General features: G+C 34.6%; 5 protein-coding genes across 8 annotated transcripts; 4 read left to right on the plus strand and 1 right to left on the minus strand.

The window, feature by feature from the left end:
* Positions 813-2,314, minus strand: LOC18587175 (U-box domain-containing protein 11). The gene has a single exon (XM_007010871.2). The coding sequence runs from the start codon at positions 2,159-2,161 to the stop codon at positions 1,205-1,207; it is 957 nt and encodes a 318-aa protein (XP_007010933.1). The 5' UTR covers positions 2,162-2,314; the 3' UTR covers positions 813-1,204.
* Positions 4,129-8,819, plus strand: LOC18587176 (putative disease resistance RPP13-like protein 1). Its single transcript, XM_018128651.1, has 2 exons — positions 4,129-8,432; positions 8,598-8,819. Exon 1 carries the CDS (start codon positions 4,180-4,182, stop codon positions 8,395-8,397), a length of 4,218 nt encoding a protein of 1,405 aa, XP_017984140.1. The 5' UTR covers positions 4,129-4,179; the 3' UTR covers positions 8,398-8,432; positions 8,598-8,819.
* LOC18587191 (putative disease resistance RPP13-like protein 1) lies at positions 12,020-18,266 on the plus strand. 4 transcript variants are annotated; one of them, XM_018128545.1, is made up of 4 exons: positions 12,020-16,526; positions 16,825-16,913; positions 17,033-17,121; positions 17,783-18,266. In XM_018128545.1, exon 1 carries the CDS (start codon positions 12,331-12,333, stop codon positions 16,474-16,476), a length of 4,146 nt encoding a protein of 1,381 aa, XP_017984034.1. In that variant the 5' UTR covers positions 12,020-12,330; the 3' UTR covers positions 16,477-16,526; positions 16,825-16,913; positions 17,033-17,121; positions 17,783-18,266. The 4 variants fall into 4 exon arrangements, with proteins under 4 accessions (XP_017984034.1, XP_017984033.1, XP_017984035.1 ...); XM_018128544.1 differs by having other exon boundaries at positions 17,042-17,121; XM_018128546.1 differs by lacking the exon at positions 17,033-17,121.
* On the plus strand, positions 18,947-20,017 carry LOC18587178 (putative ankyrin repeat protein RF_0381). Its single transcript, XM_018128669.1, has 2 exons — positions 18,947-19,151; positions 19,270-20,017. Exon 2 carries the CDS (start codon positions 19,271-19,273, stop codon positions 19,898-19,900), a length of 630 nt encoding a protein of 209 aa, XP_017984158.1. The 5' UTR covers positions 18,947-19,151; position 19,270; the 3' UTR covers positions 19,901-20,017.
* Positions 20,208-22,164, plus strand: LOC18587179 (putative disease resistance RPP13-like protein 1). Its single transcript, XM_018128668.1, has one exon. The coding sequence runs from the start codon at positions 20,627-20,629 to the stop codon at positions 21,497-21,499; it is 873 nt and encodes a 290-aa protein (XP_017984157.1). The 5' UTR covers positions 20,208-20,626; the 3' UTR covers positions 21,500-22,164.

The following is a 22,624-nucleotide window of genomic DNA, read 5'->3' on the forward strand; positions in this document are numbered from 1 at the left end:
AAGGGAGATCCTTCCCATTAATAAATTTTAAAATACCTAAAGCACTAAACAACATGAAGGTAAATAATAAATCTCATGGATAGAGTTTTCTTAGGAAAAGCAGGCTGAGGTTAGCATGATACACACCCAAGGCAATGCAGTTTAGAACAATGCTGGCACCTGCTCTATCCTAATTCCTAAACATTCCTCATCCACCAATGATATCCTCTCTCTATTCATGATTTCACTTTTAGATTAACCGAACAGTGCCTTCTATTTCTATAATATTGATGGTACTTAGACTGATTGAAATTCCAGCTTCAAATTACCACTTGAATGAAGAGCATTTAGACAGAAAAAAAAAACTTGAAAAAGAATGAGATTTGGAACTTTCTATAGATATTAAACTTCCATACATCACAACAGCATTGGCTGCCTTCAGGAGGTTATTAATCTATCTAAGCTGACAAGGATAAAAAGACCACAAGTTCTACCATACCCAACTCTAGCCAGGTTTCAGTTAAACATCCATAAGGTACTATAATGAAAACCAGGCAGCAAGGACCATCAACCATAAACATTCCGCTAAGGAAAACTATTCACAGGTCCTTATATTTGCAGACTTCATAGTAAATGTTCCAATTCCATAGGCATTCATAAAAATGTGCATCTGCCTGAAGATTAATATCCATTTTAAGAAATCTTGAAGGTATGAGTGAGCTTATTTACAAGCTTACATGCATAAACTCAAATTGGAATGCAGAAAACAATCAGCATAAGTATGGCCATGCACATAATCTTGAACAAAGAAAAAAAAAAAACGAATCCCCATATCAATCATAAACTTGTATTTTCCCTTTCCATTTTTTAGCTACATATCAGAATATCACTAAGATCATTTACAATAAAAATTTACACCGGAAAGGACTTCCACACCAAGGATATTATGCCAAATGACACCATTCACCTCCCTAATTTGTACAACAAATGAATCTTTATTCATCATACTGTTAATGAATAACTCTATACACCATCATTAAACAACTTGTTATCTCATCAAAGAATTCCTACAATCTTTATCATCGATTGATATTAATCTTGACGAGATGGCAACCTATAGCTTATGACTGGTGTATAAAATTAAATACTATCAGTGCATCAAATATAAACACGCAACAAATACTCACCTCTAAGTCTACAGCCAAAAATCAAAATCCAAAACACTTCATATAGAATGATTCATCAAATCATTAATATTGTTAAACCTAGAATCCCTCACCTCATTACCATTCCCATTTCCATCAACAACAAACTTCAACAAATCAACCGCCTTACTCTTCCCTTTAGCACTCCCATTCTCCGCCACCTCAGCAATACCTTCCATAATTTTAGTACCCATTTCTCTTACGTCTTTCCTCCCCTTCTCGCTGCCGCATCTCGCCAAATTCAACAGCGCCGCCACCGCGTTTTCCCTTATTCTTGCACTAGCTCCAGTCCCTTCATCCAGCAAATCACCCAAAACCCTAACCCCGCCAGCCTTACTCATTGCTTCTTCACTCTCTTCGCACCCCGCAATCTGCGCCAGCACCGCCGTGGCATCCTCCACGATCCCCGTCCTCGCATCCCTAACTATCAACGACACCAACGCGGGAACCGCCCCGAGATCCACCAAACTCGCCCGATTCAACGGGTACAGCGCGATCCCAAACAACGCCTTCAACGCATCCTTTATTGACCGCGGCGGCGCGTTGGCGGCGGTAATAATCGACAGCAGCGAGTAAAGAATATCGCGTTTCGACCCAATTATCGGACGGTACGACTCGTCAGCGATGAGCAGGCTGTGGAGCGTGGCGGCGGTGGACTGAACCGCGGCGGGTGAAGGCGAATTGCTTAGCACGTGGGACAACGCGTCGAGGAGGCCGCGCGTGGACATGAGAGAAGAGCGTGACGTAATCGAGAGATTCAATAAAGTAGCGGCGGCGCTTTCCTGTAAAGTCGGAGAAGATCCGTAAAGCGTTTCAGAAAGGTAAGGGACTGCTCCTGCTTCAGCTATCAACGGTCGGCTCTCTGGGTCGTGTTTAGATATCAGCCTTAATTCGGACAAAGCCTCGGTTCGGGTCCGTTCGGAAACTGAGCTCAGTTTGGCTACGAGGGTTCGAGCGGTCCGACGTTTCACTTCCATTGTTTGGTGTTTGGTCTGGTTGGGGAAGTGTTTGGTCTGATTTGGCTTCGGGATGAAGTTGTAAGAAATGGTGGAGAAGAGAGAGATTCAAAGGGTAAGAAATGGGAGAAAAACTGAAAAAGATTTGTTTTGACCCTTTTTTTTGTGTGTAAATGATGGCAGTTGCATTTATTGTTCCAAGTTGCCGCCATTTTTATTTATTTGTTGTTTTAGGAAAATTATGGAGCTTTGACTTTTAATCAAAATTATACAATTTTTTTTTAAAGAAAAAAGTGTTTTGTCATTTTTATTGCTTTTTAATATTTTTTTTAAATTGGGTGTGCACGAGATTTGACTGTTTTTGTGAAGTGACGTAATTAGTGAGTGAAAGAAGGAATGATATGTTTAGATTATTTATATTTTATAATAAAAAATAAAATTAATAAATTTTAATATTATAATTTTTAAGAGATAAAAGTGATAAAATTTTGATTCTTTTGATTAAAAATCGAACGGATCGAATCAATTTGATGTTTGATTGATTCAGTTCTTTTTCAAGTTTAATTTAATTTTTGAAAATATTAGATCTATTTGGTTTTTAATTTTGATTGATAGATCGAATCGATCAATTGCTCACCCTTAGGTTTGATTGACTAATGTGATTTGGTAATGCTAAAGATTTGATGTTTGCTACAAAATACAATTCAAGTATTATTTTTATTTATAATTAAAGGTTGAGTAATTATGTTTTATCAAAACGTCACTTATCATTTTATATTATGTGATGTTCACATGATATGATGGATTGATTACGTGATATTTTCATTATCTGTGTTAGTATTACATCAATGTCATATCTATGAAATGATAGATATCATTATGATTAATAATAATTAATTAAATATTAATTATAAAAATCTACTTAATTTAAAATAAAAATATAAAAATTTAATTGAATATAATAAAAATTATCTTGAATAGTTTAATAGCGTTTCAACCTTCAAAATATTATGTTGTTTCTTTTATTGTTGCTACTAGAATTTTGTTGATGTATCATTGAAGGTAAATATTTTTATTTGAAAACTTTTAAATTTTATTAAAAAATATGTACTTTTTAACATATCTTAATATGTGCTAATATCAATAAATTATAACAGTATTTATATATTAATAAATTAAAATAAATTAAAATTTTTATATTAATAATATTATTATTGAAATAACCAATTAAACTTTTCACAAATTTACTTTTATATATTTAATAAAATGGAGTATAAAGTAAAAGATAATATTAGCGTTTAAAGATTTTGTTTAATAATAAATGTAATTATCACCCTCACAAAAGAATTGATTTTTAATCATTAGTCTGAAAGAAAATAAAGATAAGCATGAATATGATTTTCATGCATCACATCACTTCTTATAAAATAAATATATTACTTATAAATTAGGTAAACATTTTAAATGTATTATTTAATCCTACTATATTTTATTTAATAAAATATATTAGTTTCATGTCACCATTTTTCACTTTCATTTCATTTTTTTTAAATTATAAAATAAACATATAAACGTATTACATTACCATATAAAAATAAAACAATTAAACATCGTTAGAAGAAAATAAAACAATTTTAATATCAATTTTAACATTTACATCATAATTAATTAACATTAATTATATTTTATACGCTTTTTATTGAAAATTTCTTATATGATGTTATCAACTATATAATAAATAAATAATTTAAATTATTACTTGATTAATTATATTTGTTTTGTCACATTATTATTTTATTTTTTATATAATAAGAACTTTTTTAATGTTATTTTATTTCTTTCTTTTTCCTTTTCCTTTTTGGTTTTATAAGCCACGTAGGCCCTTGAAAATGTTTCTTTATAAAAGACAAAACCTGGCAAAAGTCAATGGCTATATGAAGAAAAGTCAGCAAACTGAAGAAGAAAAGGTATATGCCCCTTCATTTCACCATTCACACTTGGATCATTTGTATTTCCTTTTGTTTCAGAAAGGGGAAAAAATGTCAGCTGTTGGAGAGGCTGCTCTATCAGCGTTCTTTGGCGTGCTATTTAGCAAGTTTGACTCCCCTGAGTTGCTCAAGTTTGCTCGTGAAAAGCAAGTCCATGGTGAGATCAAGAAGTGGGAAAAGATGTTACAGAGCATCCGTGCAGTGCTTGATGATGCAGAGGAGAAGCAGATGAGAAATGGGCCGGTGAAAATCTGGTTAGCTGAGCTCCAGGACTTAGCTTACGACTTGGATGACTTGTTGGACGAGTTTGCTACTGAGGTTTCGAGGCAGAGGTTGATACAGGAACATCGAACTGGTGCGGGTAAGGTACATAAATTGGTTCCTGCTTTGTGTTTTAGTCCAGGTGCTGTCATATTTAATAGTAAGATGTTGTCCAAGATAAAAGAGATCACTGCTAGATTACAAGAATTATTTACACAAAAATTGAATTTGGAATTGAGAGAGACTGTGGGTGGAAGGGCAAAGGGAGTGAAAGAAAGGTTGCCAACTACTTCTTTGGTGAATGAAGTTCATGTCTATGGTAGGGAAAATGACAAGAAGGCGATATTTGAATTGCTTTTGAGGAATGATGGTAGTGATGATGGAGTTTCTGTTATTCCCATCATTGGCATGGGAGGGATTGGGAAAACAACCCTGACTCAGCTTGTCTATAATGATAATAACATAAATGATTACTTTGATCTCAAAGCATGGGTATGTGTTTCTGAAGATTTTGATGTGGTTAAGGTGACAAAAACAATTTTACAGTCAATAACTTCTGAACCATGTGATGTCAACGATCTAAATTTGCTTCAAGTAAAATTGAAGGAGAAGCTCTTCAAGAAGAAATTTTTGCTTGTTTTGGATGATGTTTGGAATGAGAATTACAATGATTGGACCATCCTTCGTTCTCCTTTTGAAGTAGGGGCAAGAGAAAGCAAAATTATTGTGACCACTCGTAGTCACCTTGTTTCGTCAGTTATGGGCACCATTCCAGGTTATTCACTGCAAGAGTTATCGAATGATGATTGTTTGTCTGTCTTTACTCAACATGCATTAGGAGCAAGAGATTTCAGTGGACATCCAAAGTTAAAAGAATTTGGTGAGGAGATAGTGAGAAAGTGTAATGGCCTGCCTTTAGCAGCAAAAACAATCGGAGGCATACTACGCACTAGCATGGACCCTGATGCTTGGAAAGACGTATTGAAGAGCAAGATATGGGATATGCCAGTAGAGAATAGTGGTATAATTCCAGCTCTTTGGTTGAGCTATTATCATCTTCCCCCACATTTAAAGCAATGTTTTGCGTATTGCGCCATACTTCCTAAGGGTTATGAGTTTGGAGAGAAGGATATAGTCTTGCTATGGATGGCAGAAGGTTTTCTACAGCAAGCAGCTGATAAAACACAAATTGAAGATCTAGGTGGCAAGTACTTTCGAGATCTAGTGTCAAGGTCATTGTTTCAAATATCTAGCCGGGATAGATCTCAATTTGTAATGCATGACCTTATCAATGACCTAGCTCAATCTGTTGCGGAAGAAATATGCTGTAGAGTAGAGGGTGATAAGAAGCTTAAATTTTCACAACGAGTTCGCCATTCATCTTATGTGGGTGAGTTGTTTGACGGAGTTAAAAAGTTTGAGTCCTTTCATGAAATGAAGCATCTGCGTACTTTCCTACCTTTGAGGTTGGCGAGCTATGGACCACGCCCTTACTTAACCACCATTGTTCTCACTGAATTATTGCCGAAATTAAGATATTTAAGGGTGCTCTCTCTGAGAAGATACTACATCACGAAGTTACTGGATTCTATTGGACATTTAAGGCATGTTCGATACCTAAATTTTTCTCACACTAGCATAAAGTGTTTACCTGATTCAATTAGTACCCTTTCCAATTTAGAGACCTTGATATTATGCTGGTGTATTAATCTTGAGAAGTTACCCTCAGGAATGGGCATGTTGATCAACCTACGGCATCTTGATACTACTGGTGCAGCTTCTCTAAAAGGGATGCCAGTTGGAATTGGTGGACTAACATATCTCCGAACATTATCAAATTTTGTTGTTAGCCACGGTAATGGATATCAAATAAGAGAGATGAAGAATTTATCAAATCTCAAAGGAAGACTTTCCATTTCAGGATTGGAGAATGTTGTTGAAGTTAGAGATGCATTGGAGGCTAAGTTGCATGAGAAGTCAGGTTTAAATTGGTTAGAGCTAAAGTGGAGTATGGAGTTTGCTAATAGTTTAAGATCGGAAAGTGTTGAAAGGGATATATTAAATTGGCTTCAACCCAATGAAGAGCTTAAGGAGCTTGCAATCAAATATTATGGTGTTACAATATTCCCAGCTTGGGTAGGAGATCCTTCATTCAAATATTTATTGTCTTTAAATCTTGAATATTGTAAGTATTGCAGATTGTTGCCATCGCTTGGAAAACTGCCTTTGCTGAGAAACCTTTGTATTAGGGGAATGAGTAGTATAAAGAGTGTTGGCATTGAACTCTTTGGAGAGAATTGCTTAAATGGATTTATGTCATTAGAGACTCTTTGTTATGAGGATATGCCAGCTTGGAAGGAGTGGAACCCTTGTGAAGTTGATGAGCAAATTGAAAAATTCCCCTTCCTCCGTGAGCTTTCTATTGTAGAATGCCCAAAAATATTAGGAAGATTACCTAAACATCTTCCTTCCTTAGAGAAGCTTATGGTTCGTGAATGCAAGCAGTTGGAAGTTTCAATTTCGAGTCTGCCGAAGCTTCATGAACTAGAAATCGATGGATGTAAGGAGGTGGTTCTCAAAAGTTCTGCAGACCTTCGCTCATTGAACATTGTCTCCATTTCAAGGGTTTCAAAGTTTACAGGGTTGATGCCAATGTTGACAACAGTAGAAAATCTTATGATTAATGGCTGTAACGAGCTGACTTCATTGTGGCAAAATGAGGTGGGACTACTGGGCCATTGGAGGTCCCTTCACAGTTTGGAAATTTTGAGTTGCCCACGACTTATCTCCTTGGAGGCAGAGGAAGAAGGAGAGCTGATGCAGTTTAGGCCCTTTTGCAATATCAAGTCTTTGATAATAGGGTATTGTGAAAGCCTTGAGAAGCTACCTAATGCCTTCCACAACCTCACATCTCTGAGAGAGCTACAGATTGAAAACTGCTCAAAATTGATTTCTTTTTCGGACACCAGGTTGCCATTTACTCTGAAAAAGCTGGTGATCAGTAATCATAACAATTTGCAGTATTTGTTAGATGGAGAGATTATCAACACCCAGGATTCTCTCCTTGAGCATTTGGAAATTGCATCATGTCCATCTCTCATGTCCTTATCGTCAAGATGTGAGCTACCAATTAATCTTCAACATCTCAAGATCAGTGATTGCTCAAAATTGGCATCCTTATCATCAAGTGGCAAGTTACCTACAGGGCTCAAACACCTAACGGTTAGGAATTGCCCTGAGCTGGAATCCATTGCACAAGAATTTCACAACAATACTTCGCTTGAATTTATTCGTATCAGCTGGTGTAAACGTATTGCTTATTTTCCCCGATTGGACAAGCTCAACTATCTTCAGGCAATTGTAACAGAATATTGTCCAAGTCTGATTTCCTTCGGAACGGGTGGATTGCCCACCATCAACCTCAAAGTGCTCCGGATTTATAAATGTGAAGAACTGAGGGGTTTGCCTAACTACATTCACAACCTCACCTCACTTCAAGAATTGGAGATATCAAATTGTCCGCATATCATATCCTTCCCAGAAGAGGGCCTTCCTACCAGCTTAATAACTCTTCGAGTGTCCAATTTCAAGCTCTGTAGGCCACTGTTTGAATGGGGATTGCATAGACTAACCTCCCTTAAAGTCCTATCCATTAAAGGTGGATGTCCAGATGTACTGTCATTTCCACAAGAAGAGATGGGAATGATGCTGCCGACCACTCTTACTAGCCTCACCATTGAAGATTTTCCAAATCTGAAATCACTATCTTCCAAGGGTTTTCAGATCCTCAACTCTCTTGAATTTTTGTGGATTGCCATATGCCCTAAGCTCACATCCCTTCCAAGAACAAACCTTCTTCTGTCACTGTTACAATTGCATATTGATGATTGTCCTCGACTGAAACAACGGTGCAGAAAAGATAAAGGGCAAGAGTGGTCCAAGATAGCCCACGTACCTCGTGTTGAAATTGATGGTAGACTCATTCATGATCTAGAAGAGCAAAGCTAAAAGTTGTCTGATCGCTATACAGGAGGGAAAACAGGGTATGCCTACATTGAAATGGTTGTTTCCTTTACTCAAAGTTGATTATAAATTTTATAATAACAGTGTGCATTGCCTTGTAATAGTATGAATCTGTACAACAATGAGGTGGACAATAACCTGCAAATTTGTCTACAATAAGATTGCTGCTGACTCTTTTCTACCAGGTCTGACAGCCAAAACAGCTCAGAATGTTCAAGAGTGGCAAATTTATGTCTGCTCCTTCCAGCAAAAGAGCCAAAAGATGAAGGGATTGAGAGGTTGGTCTAAACTCTGCAACTTTTAGTTGTCACCAACATAGCAAAATTGAAAGATATTAAAGTTTTGATTTAAACTCAGTTATTTTTTTTCCCATTGATAAACTTGGTATGTAGTAATATCAATAAATTACACAATTATTTATATACTAATAATTAACATTAATTAATTTTTTTTTGTTTTGTAAATATTAATCATATCATTATTGATATAACCAATCAAACTTTCCAAAAAATTTAATTTTATATTTATTCTTTAAAATGGATTATAAGGTGAAAGATAGAATTAGGACTTAAAACATTTTGTTTAATAGTAAGTGTATATATTTCCCTCTCAAAGAATTGAGTTTTAATAAAATTATAATTAATCAAGAAATAAGTTTAACGTGAATTTGATTTTCATATGTCACATCATTTCATATCATGGGGTTAAATTTTCGTTGGCCATCCTTTTTAATTGCGTGCCATTGTAATCTTTTCGGCCTTTTATGAACAAAAAAACTAATTTATTTAGTGTAATGTTATGTTTATCTACAACTTTTGTCATTTATTTAAGTTCAATTTTCTTTGATATTACTTTCGGATGGATTTGAGGTGAAGTTCTTAATTAGGTGAAATATTCCAAAAAACTTTTGATTAAAAACCATTAACTAATAACAGCTAAAATTCAGATAAAAATCAAGCTTAATTAGTAAAAGTTACTAGTGAATGTACTTATGTATGTATCAAGAAAGTAAATATACTACTGAAGAAATGTGACCTTACACTGAAGAAAAACAGAACTGTGTACCCATGCATGTAGCTTTAACTGTTAATATGTACCTTCTGTTCCTCGCTTTATGGGACACCTTTGATTATACTTTTCCTGTTTTCAAGATTTTAGGTATGATTAAATTAACCTTCTCGCCCTGATTTTTAGGTATCATTTGAGTTACCCCATCCTTTGACTCACCAAAATCAGCCAAGGACTAGTCTCTCCCATTCACATTCTTTGGCATATATTACCTCAAGTTTCCAACTTGTTGAATGTGTATACTTCTACCAACTCACCGAGTCAGCCTCAACCCCCTCCTGTTTCAAACTCAGAAGTCCTCCCCAGGCTTTAGCAATATCTTCCACTTGCACCCCTTCATTGCCTCATTTTAGCCGGCAACCTCAGGCGGCCATCAGATTCCCCCAAACCCATCATCTCATACACTCGGAATGATATACCATTTCAGTGACAAACTTTGTATATATATCATTATAATATATAATTTGTTTTATAACGTACATGATAAATTAATATAAAATAATATATTAATGTTGTATATAATATATATTTCGTATATATTTGATATAAAAGTAATATATAACTTATACATATTGATATATAAGTAATTAATATTATTATATATTAATATATAATATATTAATATTTATCTATAAATATTATTTTGTACATATATATAATACTATAATATTTATATTTTATAAAGTAAAGTTTATTATAAATATGATTTAATGTAAAATATTTTTTATTTAGGTTTTGGGTATCCATATATAAAAAATTTAGCTTGTATAATTGATTATTTAACAGATTCAGGTTATTAAATGGGTATTCATTTTTTTTTTAGAAAATGGGTATTCATATATTAATAGGGTTTGGTTTTGGATAATATTTTGTAATTTTAGTTGGTTTTTAATAGGGTTCGGATACTTGATATCTAAATGGTTTCGAGTTCATTTAAATAAATGAACCATGTTTTTTTGCATAAAATATAAATATTTGTGTTCAACAAACAAAAAGCAATTAACAGTTTAGACAATAATATGCTTTTTTTTTTTTAGATTTAGAAAGTGATATTTGTAACTATGGTTGATGAACGAAAATTGGTTTCTTCTGTAATAATTTTTGTGAGTTTTTTAATTTCTTTTGCAATCTAAAGTTCATTACTGTATTTTTTAATTGCAAAGCTTGTTGATAAATATTTTAATTAATATTAGGGATAAGGTCTAAATTTATTGTCCTGTATAGGGTGATGAATCAAATTTATCACTACTCTTAGAAAGTATGCAATTTGGTAATTGTAGTTTCTAATTTATTAAAAATGGTCAAAAGTTAAAATCCCTAATAAAAAGGTCAAATTATGAATTTAGCCACCGTACTATACTAAAATATTGGATTTAGTCCCTATAGTCTAATTTGTACAAATTGAATTCCTATACTTTCAAAATATGTTGATGTCAATCTAATTGTTAACACAGTCAAGCTTGTTCTGTTATAGTTTCTGACGAGGTGTTGAGCGTTGCAAACATGGCGTTAACTAATGTTGATGTGGGAATCTTAGGCATTTTAATGAACAGATTCTAAATTTAATCCCTATACTCTTTCAAAATTTGATTTAATCCTTATATTCTATCAAAATGTTGAATTTAGTTCATGTGTTATAATTCATTTAAATTAAATTTCTTAATTTTGAAAAATATTAATGATTAATGTCACTTTGGTTGTTAACATCATGATTAGGTATCTTCTGTTAAAATTATCGATGCGACATTAATATCAACCCAGTCATTAAAGTTATTAATATCATCAAAGATCACAAATTATTAACCGAAGTAAATAAAGATGTTTTATACCACCTTGATTTATATAAATTATAAATAATCAATCGTTTATCTAAAACTTGTGAAACATGAATCAAGGTTCCTTGCTTGTTTTCGTAGACTCCAGTTCACAAGATCATTACTTTAAAAGATACTTATAATAATTGGAAAGAAGTCATTTGTTTAGTGATGATGATTGATGACCACTCCAAGGATATATACAAATTGTTCAAAGTGCATATCACTATCAAATAATAATTCTGATCCTTTTGCTTTACTTTCCAAAAAGCAGCATTCTCTTTATCATATTCTTTGAAGACTTTTGACAAAAGCAAAAAGACACTACATTTCTCTTTCTTACTATAGTAAGTTGATAATAAGTTTGTACGATTTCGTTGAAATTTTTTACATATTTTATCATGACTCTATGCTTTGCGAAGAGAGTATTAATTATGACTTAAAAGCAAAGCAATGAATATTTATTTTGATCATTTAACTAAAACAATTTATTTGGATTAATTTCTAATATTTTCTTATATTTCGTTTAATTGATATTTTACTATTCATTTTTTTGTCTTTTTTGTTTCTATTAATTTTTATATAAAAAAGAAAATAGCAAAAATATAAACTAAACACAAAGTTTTAAAATTTTTTAGTTAATATTCATAAAAATCTCTATTAAAAATGATATAATGAAAAAGAAATTTGAAAACCAAAGTTATGTTCTTTAACCACCTAAAGTTGCCTCCACCACTGCCAAATTATTCTTTCCTTCTCTTGAAGACAAGAAGGGAAAAAGAGAAGAAAGGAAGAAAGGAAAGGAAATTTAATGGTTGTATACACATACGCACAAGTCTCTTTTGCTAAAGCTCAGGGAATCTCAGTCTTCCATAATTCCTTTCTTGATTCCTTATGAATGCCGAACCCCAAAGCCACAAAAATTAGACCCTGCTCTACAAACCAAACTTCATCCGTTTTCTTCTAGTCCAATACCCTTCTCTTGGATTTTCTTTCTACTTCAAATCTCTTGATTCCTTTCTCAAACATATTGACCATGGCTTTCTTTGCAGACGCTGCTCTCTCTGCTTTCTTTGACTCGTTGTTTGCCAAGTTTTCCTCTTCCGACTTCAACTTTGTCACTGAGAAGCTGGTTCGCAAGGAGATTATGAACTGGGAAACGATATTGAGGACCATCCACGCAGTCCTTGCTGATGCAGAGGAGAAGAAAATGAAGAACCAGGCTGTGAAGATTTGGCTGGCTGACCTCCAAGACTTGGCTTATGACGTCGATGACATCTTGGACGAGTTTGCCACTGAAGCTTTGGGGCGTAGGTTGATGAAAGAACATCAGGCCAGCACAAGTAAGGCACAAAGATTTGTTCCTACTTGCTGCACTAGTTTGCATCCAAGTTCAATCATGTTTAACTATAAGATGATGTCCAAGATCAAAGAGATTACAGGAAGATTGCAAGATTTAGCAACAAAAAAGATTAACCTGCAACTAGAGAATTATGTTGGAAGGCCCATGATAATACCAAAAAGCAAGCCAAGCACTTCTCTGGTGAATGAAGCTACTGTACGAGGCAGAGACAAAGACAAGAAGGCAATAATTGATCTGCTTTTGAGGAAGGATGGCAATGATGCTGGAGTTTCTGTGATTCCCATCACCGGCATGGGAGGGATAGGCAAGACAACCCTTGCTCAGCTTGTCTACAATGACAGTAGCATAAGAGATTATTTTAATCTCAAAGCATGGGTATGTGTTTCTGATGAATTTGATGTTATTAAGATAACCAAAACAATTCTAGAATCGGTCACTTTCCAGTCTTGTGATATACATGACTTGAATTTACTTCAAGTCAAACTAAAAGAGAAGCTATCAGGCAAGAAATTCTTGCTTGTTTTGGATGATGTTTGGAATGAGAACTACGATGATTGGACGAAGCTTCGATCTCCTTTTGATGCCGGGATTACTGGAAGCAAAATAATCGTAACAACACGTAGTTCTAATGTTTCATCAATTATGAGAAGTGTTGCAGATTACTTGTTACAAAGCTTATCAGAAGATGATTCCCTAAGCTTGCTTTCTCATCATGCATTAGCAAGAGGAGATTTTACTGGACATCCAGACCTGAAAGAAATTGGCTTGGAGATTGTGAAGAAGTGTGGTGGCTTGCCTTTGGCAATTAAAACTATTGGAGGACTATTGCGTACTAGGGAGAATCATGATGCATGGAAATACATATTGATGAGTGATATTTGGAGTATACCTGAAGAGAAAAGTGACATAATTCCAGCCTTATGGTTGAGTTACTATTATCTTCCTCCGCAATTGAAGCAGTGTTTTGCCTATTGCTCTTTCGTCCCTAAAGATTATGAATTTAAAGAGGAGGAAATAGTCTTGTTATGGATGGCAGAAGGTTTTCTAAATGGAGCAAACACAAAAGGGGCAACTAAAGATTTGGGTAGCAAGTATTTTGAAGAACTGGTATCAAGGTCATTTTTTCAAGCATCTAGGAAGAATCAATCTCAATTTGTAATGCATGACTTGATTAATGATCTAGCTCAATTAGTTGCAGGAGAAATCTATTTTAAAAGGGAGAGATATGATGACATGAAAGGTCCAATTAGTCGCACTCGCCACTCCTCTTATATCATTGGCAAGTATGACAGAATTGAAAAGTTTGAGGCCTTTTTTGAAGCAAAGTTTCTACGAACCTACCTACCTTTTGATATGATGATGATGAGGCGGTATGGTAGATGCTACTTAAGCAGTAACGTTCTTGATGATTTGCTGCCAAGATTGAAATGCTTAAGGGTGCTCTCTTTAAAAAGGTACTACATCAAAAAAATTCCTTCTTCTATTGGAAATTTAAAACATTTACGTTATTTAGATTTCTCTTATACTGAAATAAAAAGTCTCCCTGATTCAATATGTACCCTTTATAATTTAGAGACTCTTTTATTAAGGTTTTGTGATGGAATTGAGAAGTTACCTATGAAAATAGGAATTTTGGATAACCTATGTCATCTAGATATTACTGGAGCAAATTCAATTAAAGAAATGCCAAGTGGAATTGGCAAATTAACAAATCTTCAAGTGTTGTCTACTTTTATCGTGGGTCAAGGTGATGGATTGAATATAAGAGAGATGCAGAATTTGTCAAATCTCAAAGGTCAGCTTTGTATTTCTAAACTGCATAATGTGGATGAAGCTCAATATGCATGGGAAGCTAAGCTATCTGGTAAGTCTAGCCTGAATAATTTAGAGTTGAGTTGGAGTAGAAATTTCAATGAAAATTTAAGAAATAAAGAAGTTGAGGGAGAAGTGTTGACCTTGCTTCAGCCTCATGAAGAGCTAAAGGCGCTTGCCATCAAGTATTATGCTGGACTAACATTCCCAATTTGGCTGGAAGATGGTTCATTAAAAAATTTGCAATTTTTAAATCTTGAAGATTGCCAAAATTGCAAATCATTACCGGCCATTGGAAAGTTACCACTTTTAAAGCATCTCTGTATCAAGGGGATGAGAAGTGTGATTAGTGTTGGCATTGAGTTCCATGGAGTGAATTGGCCAAATCTATTTCCATCATTAGAGACCTTGCATTTTGAAGATATGTTGGAATGGAAAGAGTGGAAAGTTTGTGAAATTAACAAACAAGGTAAGAAATTTTGTTGCCTCCGAGAACTCCTTTTAAAAAATTGTCCAAAATTGGTTAGAACTTTGCCCAATGATCTTCATTCTTTGGAGAAACTTGTAATCCGTAATTGTCAAGAGTTGACAGTTTCAGTTTCAAATCTTCCAATGCTATGTGAATTTGAAATTGATGGATGCAAAGAAGTGGTGCTCGAGAGTTTTGATGATCTTTGGTCTGTTAAAAAAATCATTCTTTCAAATATTTCAAAGTTCACTTGTGTAACAAAAGAAACGAAGAAGTTGGAGTCGGCGAAAGTAGTAAATCTCCAAATTAATGGTTGTGAGGAGTTAACCTCTTTGTGGCAAACAAAGTGGGGGTGGTTGGCACCTTTGAGATCACTGCATAGTTTAAAGTTTCAAAATTGTCCCCAAGTTGTGTGTATAGGGGCAACGGATGAGGAAGAAGAAGAGCTTTTGCAATTAGAATTACCATGCAACATTGAGTATGTGATATTAGTTGGTTGTCAAGGGTTAGAGAGATTATCTAAATCATTGCAGAACCTTACATGTCTTACAAAGTTGAATATCGTAAGGTGCTCGAAATTGGTTTCACTTTCGGTGGACAGCTTGCCTCTAACTCTTAGAACTTTGGACATTAGTGATTGTGAGAATTTGCAATGCCTACTTGATGACGAAGAGAATATCAATTTCAGTAGCACATCTCTTCTTGAATCTCTTGACATTGGATGTTGTGAAGCTCTTAAATCATTATCATCAAGTGGTAAGTTACCCGTGAGGTGTAAAAAGTTGTTTATTTATGAATGCCCGGTGCTTCGTTTTTTAGCACAGAATATTGGGGATAATGCTTGTCTTGAATCTATTTCACTCCATAATTGTATAAATATTAAATATTTACCCCAAGGACTGGACAAGCTCAATCATCTTCAAGAGATTGATTTTGATTGTTGTCCAAGTTTGGTTGGTTTCCCAGAAAGTGGGTTGCCTATTGCCAACCTCAAAACTTTAAGGCTCGTTGAGTGTGCAAAACTAGAAGCTCTACCCACCCTCCACACTCTTCAACAGTTGACCATATTGGGATGTCCAAGGGTGCGATACTCCATTGAAGAAAATGGTTTCCATACCAACCTAACAGAATTGGACATCGATGAACCCAATATTAGTAAGGCACTAATGATTTGGGGATTGCATAGACTCACATCTCTTACAAAACTCGACATTGATGGTAGCAATTGCATCGAGGTGGTGTCGTTTCCCCAGGAAGAGATAGGAATGAAGTTGCCCCCTTCTCTCACTCATCTTTCTATTGGAAATTTCAAAAATATGAAAAAGGTATCCTCCAATGGCTTTCAGAACCTCACCTCTCTTCAATCTTTGAAGATCTACCATTGCCCAAAGCTCAAATCCCTTCCCCGAAAGGAAATGCTTCGCTCGCTTTCACAACTACTTATTTACTGGTGTCCGGTGCTAAAGGAAAGGTGCAAAAGGGGGAAAGGAAAACAATGGTCCAACATTGCCCACATACCTTACATAGAGATTGATTAAAGATTCATCTTCCAATGACCAAGAGAAAGAATCAGAGTATGTCGACTCAGGTATTTCATCCTAGAATTTATTACTATTTTAACCTTTTTTTTTATTTTGCTTATTTCCTTTATCATGAAAAATTATACTCCTAGCTAGTAATTACGGCCCACGTCTATATTATACTTTGTAAATTAATTTTTTGTGAGTTAGGTCTAAATTCCTCAAAAAGATGCAAATTTTACTAAATCTTTCTATTAATACCATTTAGGCTCTAATTAGCAATTTTTATACAACTTGAATGAAAATTTGTGAGTGCTTAATTGTCGAGCCTGTTCATCTCCATTTTAAAAGGACTGTTTTGTTCAGTTTGTAGCTAAATATGGAACAGCCTAATTGGGTGCCTTATGCCTACTGATTCATTAACCATGTATAACAAGAAGCATGACAGCTCTTAGGTAATACCTCCTGCTTTGCTCTTATTCACTGCACTATGTCTACTTAAAATTAACTCTATCATTGTTATTATAATTGTTTTCTCTTTCAAACAATTAATTGAAATTTTAAAATTACTAAGTACATGCAGGAGTTTGAGCTTGGATTAATTTAGAAAGAATGAAATTCAAACCTTTGGATGCAATTCCTTGACAACAATTATTGCAAATGGTAAGTTTTAAAGGTCAATATTTGAATGCTTTCCTTAATAGAGTCTCTGTTAAGAAGATAGTCATGCTATGGTGTTAAAGAAGCTTTAAACTTCAACCATTATATTACAAATGGTACCTACACTGATTCATTAGGAGAGAAAAAGGAAAAACTATTATATTACAACGAATATAAATGAGCTTTGTTTGAACTTATTTTTGATAATTGAGTTACGGTTTTTGGGAGGATTAATTTTGTTTACATCTATTATTTTAAAATATTTATTATTAAAATATGAAAAAATATTTATATTAATATTAAAAAATAGTAATATTTATTATTAAAATATAAAAAATCCATATATTTTAAAATATTAATATTTATTATTTACTATTAAAAAAATTTTATGGCAAAACAAACGGAGTCTTAATTGAAGCTCAATTAGATTTAAACCCAACACTTTAATGGCAGCCCTAGTAGATGTTAAGAATAAGCTTCTTAGCATTAGAGCATGAGCAAGCTTGAAATCCATCTCTTTTCTTCTTGGTACAAAGGATAATGACAGTAGTATAATGACATCTTCCTTATGCCATGTAAGCATTACACCTATTTGATAGAACCACTTTATTAACTTTTTTGCTACTCAACACTAATAACAGAATGCTTTGGCCTTGTATGACAGGAATGAACAAAACTCATGATTTTGTATCTCATTACCCTCAGAATCAATGATGGAAAGGTTTCCAAGCGGGATTTGAGTGTATGTTTGAGCACTAGTGGATTTCTTGATCTGTTCTTCTCAAAAAAAAAAAATCATATTATCAACATCACTGCCCATGAAATCATGAGCAGTGATGTTGACTGTAGAATGTCTAATTCCTAAGGCTTGATGCTTAGGGAGCCAAAACCAACCGTCAAAAGTGATTTGATAGACAATTGAGTGGCTAAGGGAAAAATGGATGAGAAAGAGACCATCTTAATTTAAATGGCCATCTTAAAAGCGTATGGTCTTCATATTAGGTAAAATTGTTTTTTTTTAGCACTTATTATAAGGTGATGACTTTTATTTTAGAAATTTAGCTTTTTATTGATAGTTTGTTGTAATTTCCTCTAGAGAAAATTTTTGTAATCTTATTATTTTAAGTAGTGGAAGATTGAATGGATTATGGTCTCGTGGTTTTTCCCCTTACTATGGGGTTTTCCACGTAAAATCTGGTTTCTTACTCTTATGACTTGGTTATTTATTTATTTATTTTACATTGATAACTAAGTATGAATTAGTACTTTAATGTATCATACAGTTTATTCAACATTTTCAAGGAGGGATAGGGAATTGGAGTTTTGGTTGGCCGGTTGTAATGGTAGACTATATGATGCTTAGTGCTGTCTTCATTCCTTGGTTCTACCAGTCACAGAACACGCACAGAATGTAAATTTTTGATTTACATAAATATCAAATTAAGTCTATAATCGTACTCTAACGGTATTACAACTCCTAAACACTCTGGAAAAACAGTATGAGTGCATATGGTCTGTGCCCCGTTCAAAACAGGGTCAATCCCACCAATTGGGCTTCCATGCTTGAGACTTATCCTGGGAATCAAAGTATCAGCAGCTGCTGGTCCTCCGGCCATCTACCGATCTTTTCTCACCAGGTGGGCATCAAATAGCTCCATCTTACCTTATTTTTCGGCCTGTTACATATAATCGCTGTCTCGACAGGGAGAAAGAAAAAAAAATGCTCTGTTATTGGACAGGTAGGCATTTAAATGAGTTATTATTACACGGAGTATCTACGGGTACTCTAACATTGGACATGACAAAGTCAAATGTGATGTCGGGTTTCATTTTCCCATGAAGTCTTGGCCGGTGTTCCCTTCATTCATCTTGCGTTTGGTTTCACAAGCTTCACTTTCATCAGAAGTGAGAAAGATACAAGCAAAAGAAACGAGTTTCCTTTTGCTTGTCTCTGAAGTTGCTAAAATTTAACGTGGCAGATGATTTGAAGTCATAAATTTGCGATTTAAGGTCCTCCGCAGAGCCAAGCCCAGGTAATTATTTTCAGTCTTTTCTCTTCCATATTTCTTTATTCTGATCAGTTCTCCATGTTTTATGTTCGTATTCCTTGCTTTACTTCCAATTTTGTGAGAATTCTCAAACTGTCTTTAGAATGGATGATCGCTTGATTAAGGCCTCTCAAGTGGGTGATATAGATGCCCTGTATGAACTAATTTGGGAAGATGATAATGTTTTGAAGCGGATTGACGAGAAAATGTTTGTAGATTCTCCTCTACATATAGCAGCTTCGTTTGGACAAACTCGTTTTGCAATGGAGATGATGAACTTGATACCTTCCTTTAGCAAAAATTTGAACAAGTCTGGGTTTAGCCCCATGCACCTTGCCCTCATAAATGGGCATTTCGAGTTGGTGTCTTTATTTCTACATGCTGATGCTGGTCTAGTTCGTGTCAAAGGAAGAGGGGGCTTGACCCCTTTACATTATGCTATCAAGAATGGGAACCTCAATTTCGTGGCTAAATTCCTATTAGCTTGCCCAGAGTCTATTGAAGATGTGACGGTTCGAGGTGAGACTGTTTTGTACATTGCCATTAAATCAGACATGTTAGAAGCTCTTGAAGTTCTGGTAAGATGGTTTCAGAGAATTTGCCACAAAGATGCCTTAGATTGGTTGGAATTCATTCCAAATTGGAAGGACGAGGAAGGAAACACTGCATTGGATATTGCAGTATCCAATAGTCAAATTCAGGCATGTCTTATACTTCTGCAATTTTTTGTTTAATTTCGTGAAATTGGGAATTATAGGGAATTGATTACCCAATTATACACCTCGAAAATCAAAACTTACATAAATGTCTCTCCGATAAAAAACAGATTATATTTATTACCTGATTGACATCAATACAATTGTCAAATACATAACTAAACAAATAGTTATCATGTATCAAAATTTTATTTTTTAAATATTGATGATCAATATTATAAGATACAGTATAAAATTTTTTAAAAAAATTAATTATAAATAATATGTATATATTTACAAAAAAATTTAAAAATCTTATATTTATTAACAGGATTGAGAAATATAGTGCATGACTTGAAAAGATATTGTGTTTTAATTTGAATTCTCGTACTTAATAGTATATATTTTCCATAATAATTTACTAATTAAAAGTAAAAATAGTATTTAACATTTATATATATATAGGTCAGAATCATAGAGACACAGGTTACCACCGCCTGTCGATCAATCCCTACTTTCTCCAATGAGTTCCCATAACAAGGATACCCAATAGGCACGAAACATGACATTTACTGGCCTGACTCCTTAGGACCACTAGATCTTGATGTACCCTCGTGTAAATATCATAGTGAAGATTAGAGTTTAGATGATAGCCTTGGAGGCTTCAATCTTCTGACTAGCCAGTAGTCTGGATGCACTTCAAAATTGCTGAATTACCCATCTCTATTTCATTTCTCATGACTACTTGATCGCTGAGTTTAAGCCATGTCTTTTGTTGGAGAGGCTTGCTTATCTACTTTCTTTAAGGCATTGTTTGCCAAATTGGGCTCTTCTGAATCCCTTCACTTTGCTACTAAAAAGCAAGTCTGTAAGGAGCTTAGGAAGTGGGAAAAGATATTGAAGAATATCCAGGCAGTGCTTGATGATGCAGAGGAGAAGCAAATGAAGGATCGGCATGTGAAGATATGGCTAGTGGAGCTCCAAGACTTGGCTTACGATGTGGATGACATCTTGGATGAGTTCGCGACTGAAGCCTTGGGAACCAAGTTAATGCAAGAACGTCAAGCAAACAGAAGTAAGGTATGGAAGATCATTCATACCTTAATTACTATTTTCAATCCATATGCTTTCCTGTTTAATTATAAGATGATGTCAAAGATAAAAGCGATTACTGTTAGATTGCAAGATTTCGTCACCCAAAAAAGTGACTTGCACTTACGAAAGAATGATGTTGGTAGGCCTAAGAGAATGATAGAAAGGCCACTGACTACTTCATTGGTGAATGAAGCTCTTGTCTATGGTAGGGAAGAAGACAAAAAGGCAATAATTGATTTGCTTTTAATGAATGATAGTAGTGATGGTAAAGTCACTATGATCCCTATTGTTGGCATTGGAGGGATTGGTAAGACTACCCTTGTTCAACTAGTTCACAATGATAATAGTATAAAAGATCATTTCAACATCAAAGCATGGGTGTGTGTTTCTGAAGATTTTGATGTGATCAAAATAACAAAAACAATTTTGCAGTCAATTACTACTGAGCCATGCAATGAATTAAATCATCTAAATTTGCTACAAGTCAAATTGAAGGAGGAGTTATGTGAAAAGAATTTTCTGCTTGTTTTGGACGATATTTAGAATGGAAGCTATAATGATTGGGCCATTCTTCGAACTCCTCTTGAAGTAGGGGCTGCAAAAATCAAAATAATTGTGACAACACCAATCAAAATGTTTCATCAGTAATGAAAACTGTTCCGGATTACTCATTATAAGAATTGTCAAATAATGATTGTCTCTTCATTTTAACTCAACATTCCTTAGGGGAAAAAGGTTTCGATTGGCATTTGGATTTAAAAGAAACTAGAGAACTGATTACGAGAAGGTGTAATGGCTTGCCCTTAGCTGCTAAAACCATTGGTGGCTTATTATGCTCAAGGGTGTATCCTGATGCATGGAAAGATGTATTGGAGAATGAGATATGGAATTCCTCAGAAGAGAAATGTGGCGTAATTCCAACTTTGCGGTTGAGCTACTATCATCTTCCACCTCATTTGAAGCAATGTTTTTCATATTGCTCAATCCTTCCTAAAGCCTATGAATTTGGGGAGGAAGAAATAGTGTTGTTATGGATGGCAGAAGGCTTGTTACAGCAAGCAAACAATTAAAGGCAAATTGAAAAATTAGGTAGCATGTACTTTCAAGATCTTGTGTCAAGATCATTCTTTCAAATATCTAGCAGAAATAAATCTTGATTTGTAATGCATGACCTCATCAATGATCTAGCTCAATTAGTTATAGAAGACATGCTTCAGAGTGTCGTGACGTGCGGGTCCGGGAACCCGTCCGCCAGACGCGGGCAGAAATTAAATATCGTGTGGGTGTGGGAGTCGCCACCAATCATGTTTATCTAAGGTGTGATTGGTCACCTATTAACCCGATTCTTAATCGACAAAGTCCTAAATTAATTTTAGGTCCGTCGAAAGAATGAGAACTGATCCACGTCTTTTTAGAGATGAGTTCGGGAGTGCGGTTACGCACGGAGAAGGGTTAGCACCTCCGTGGCTCCCGTTTCACGAACGGTACCATTTAATCTTAAGTTACCTTAATATAGCCTTTTCTTAGTTCAATCCCTATTTTATTAATTAAAAATTTTTATTGAATTGTCAGACTAAGTTTTTCACTTGGTTTTACGTATGCATATGATGCAAGCGTAGAATGATGTCGTGACTTGTTTATTTTAAATGATGGAGTCGGTAATCTTTT

The sequence above is a fragment of the Theobroma cacao genome, chromosome 10 (assembly GCF_000208745.1).
Source record: "Theobroma cacao cultivar B97-61/B2 chromosome 10, Criollo_cocoa_genome_V2, whole genome shotgun sequence".
Taxonomy (NCBI): domain Eukaryota; kingdom Viridiplantae; phylum Streptophyta; class Magnoliopsida; order Malvales; family Malvaceae; genus Theobroma; species Theobroma cacao.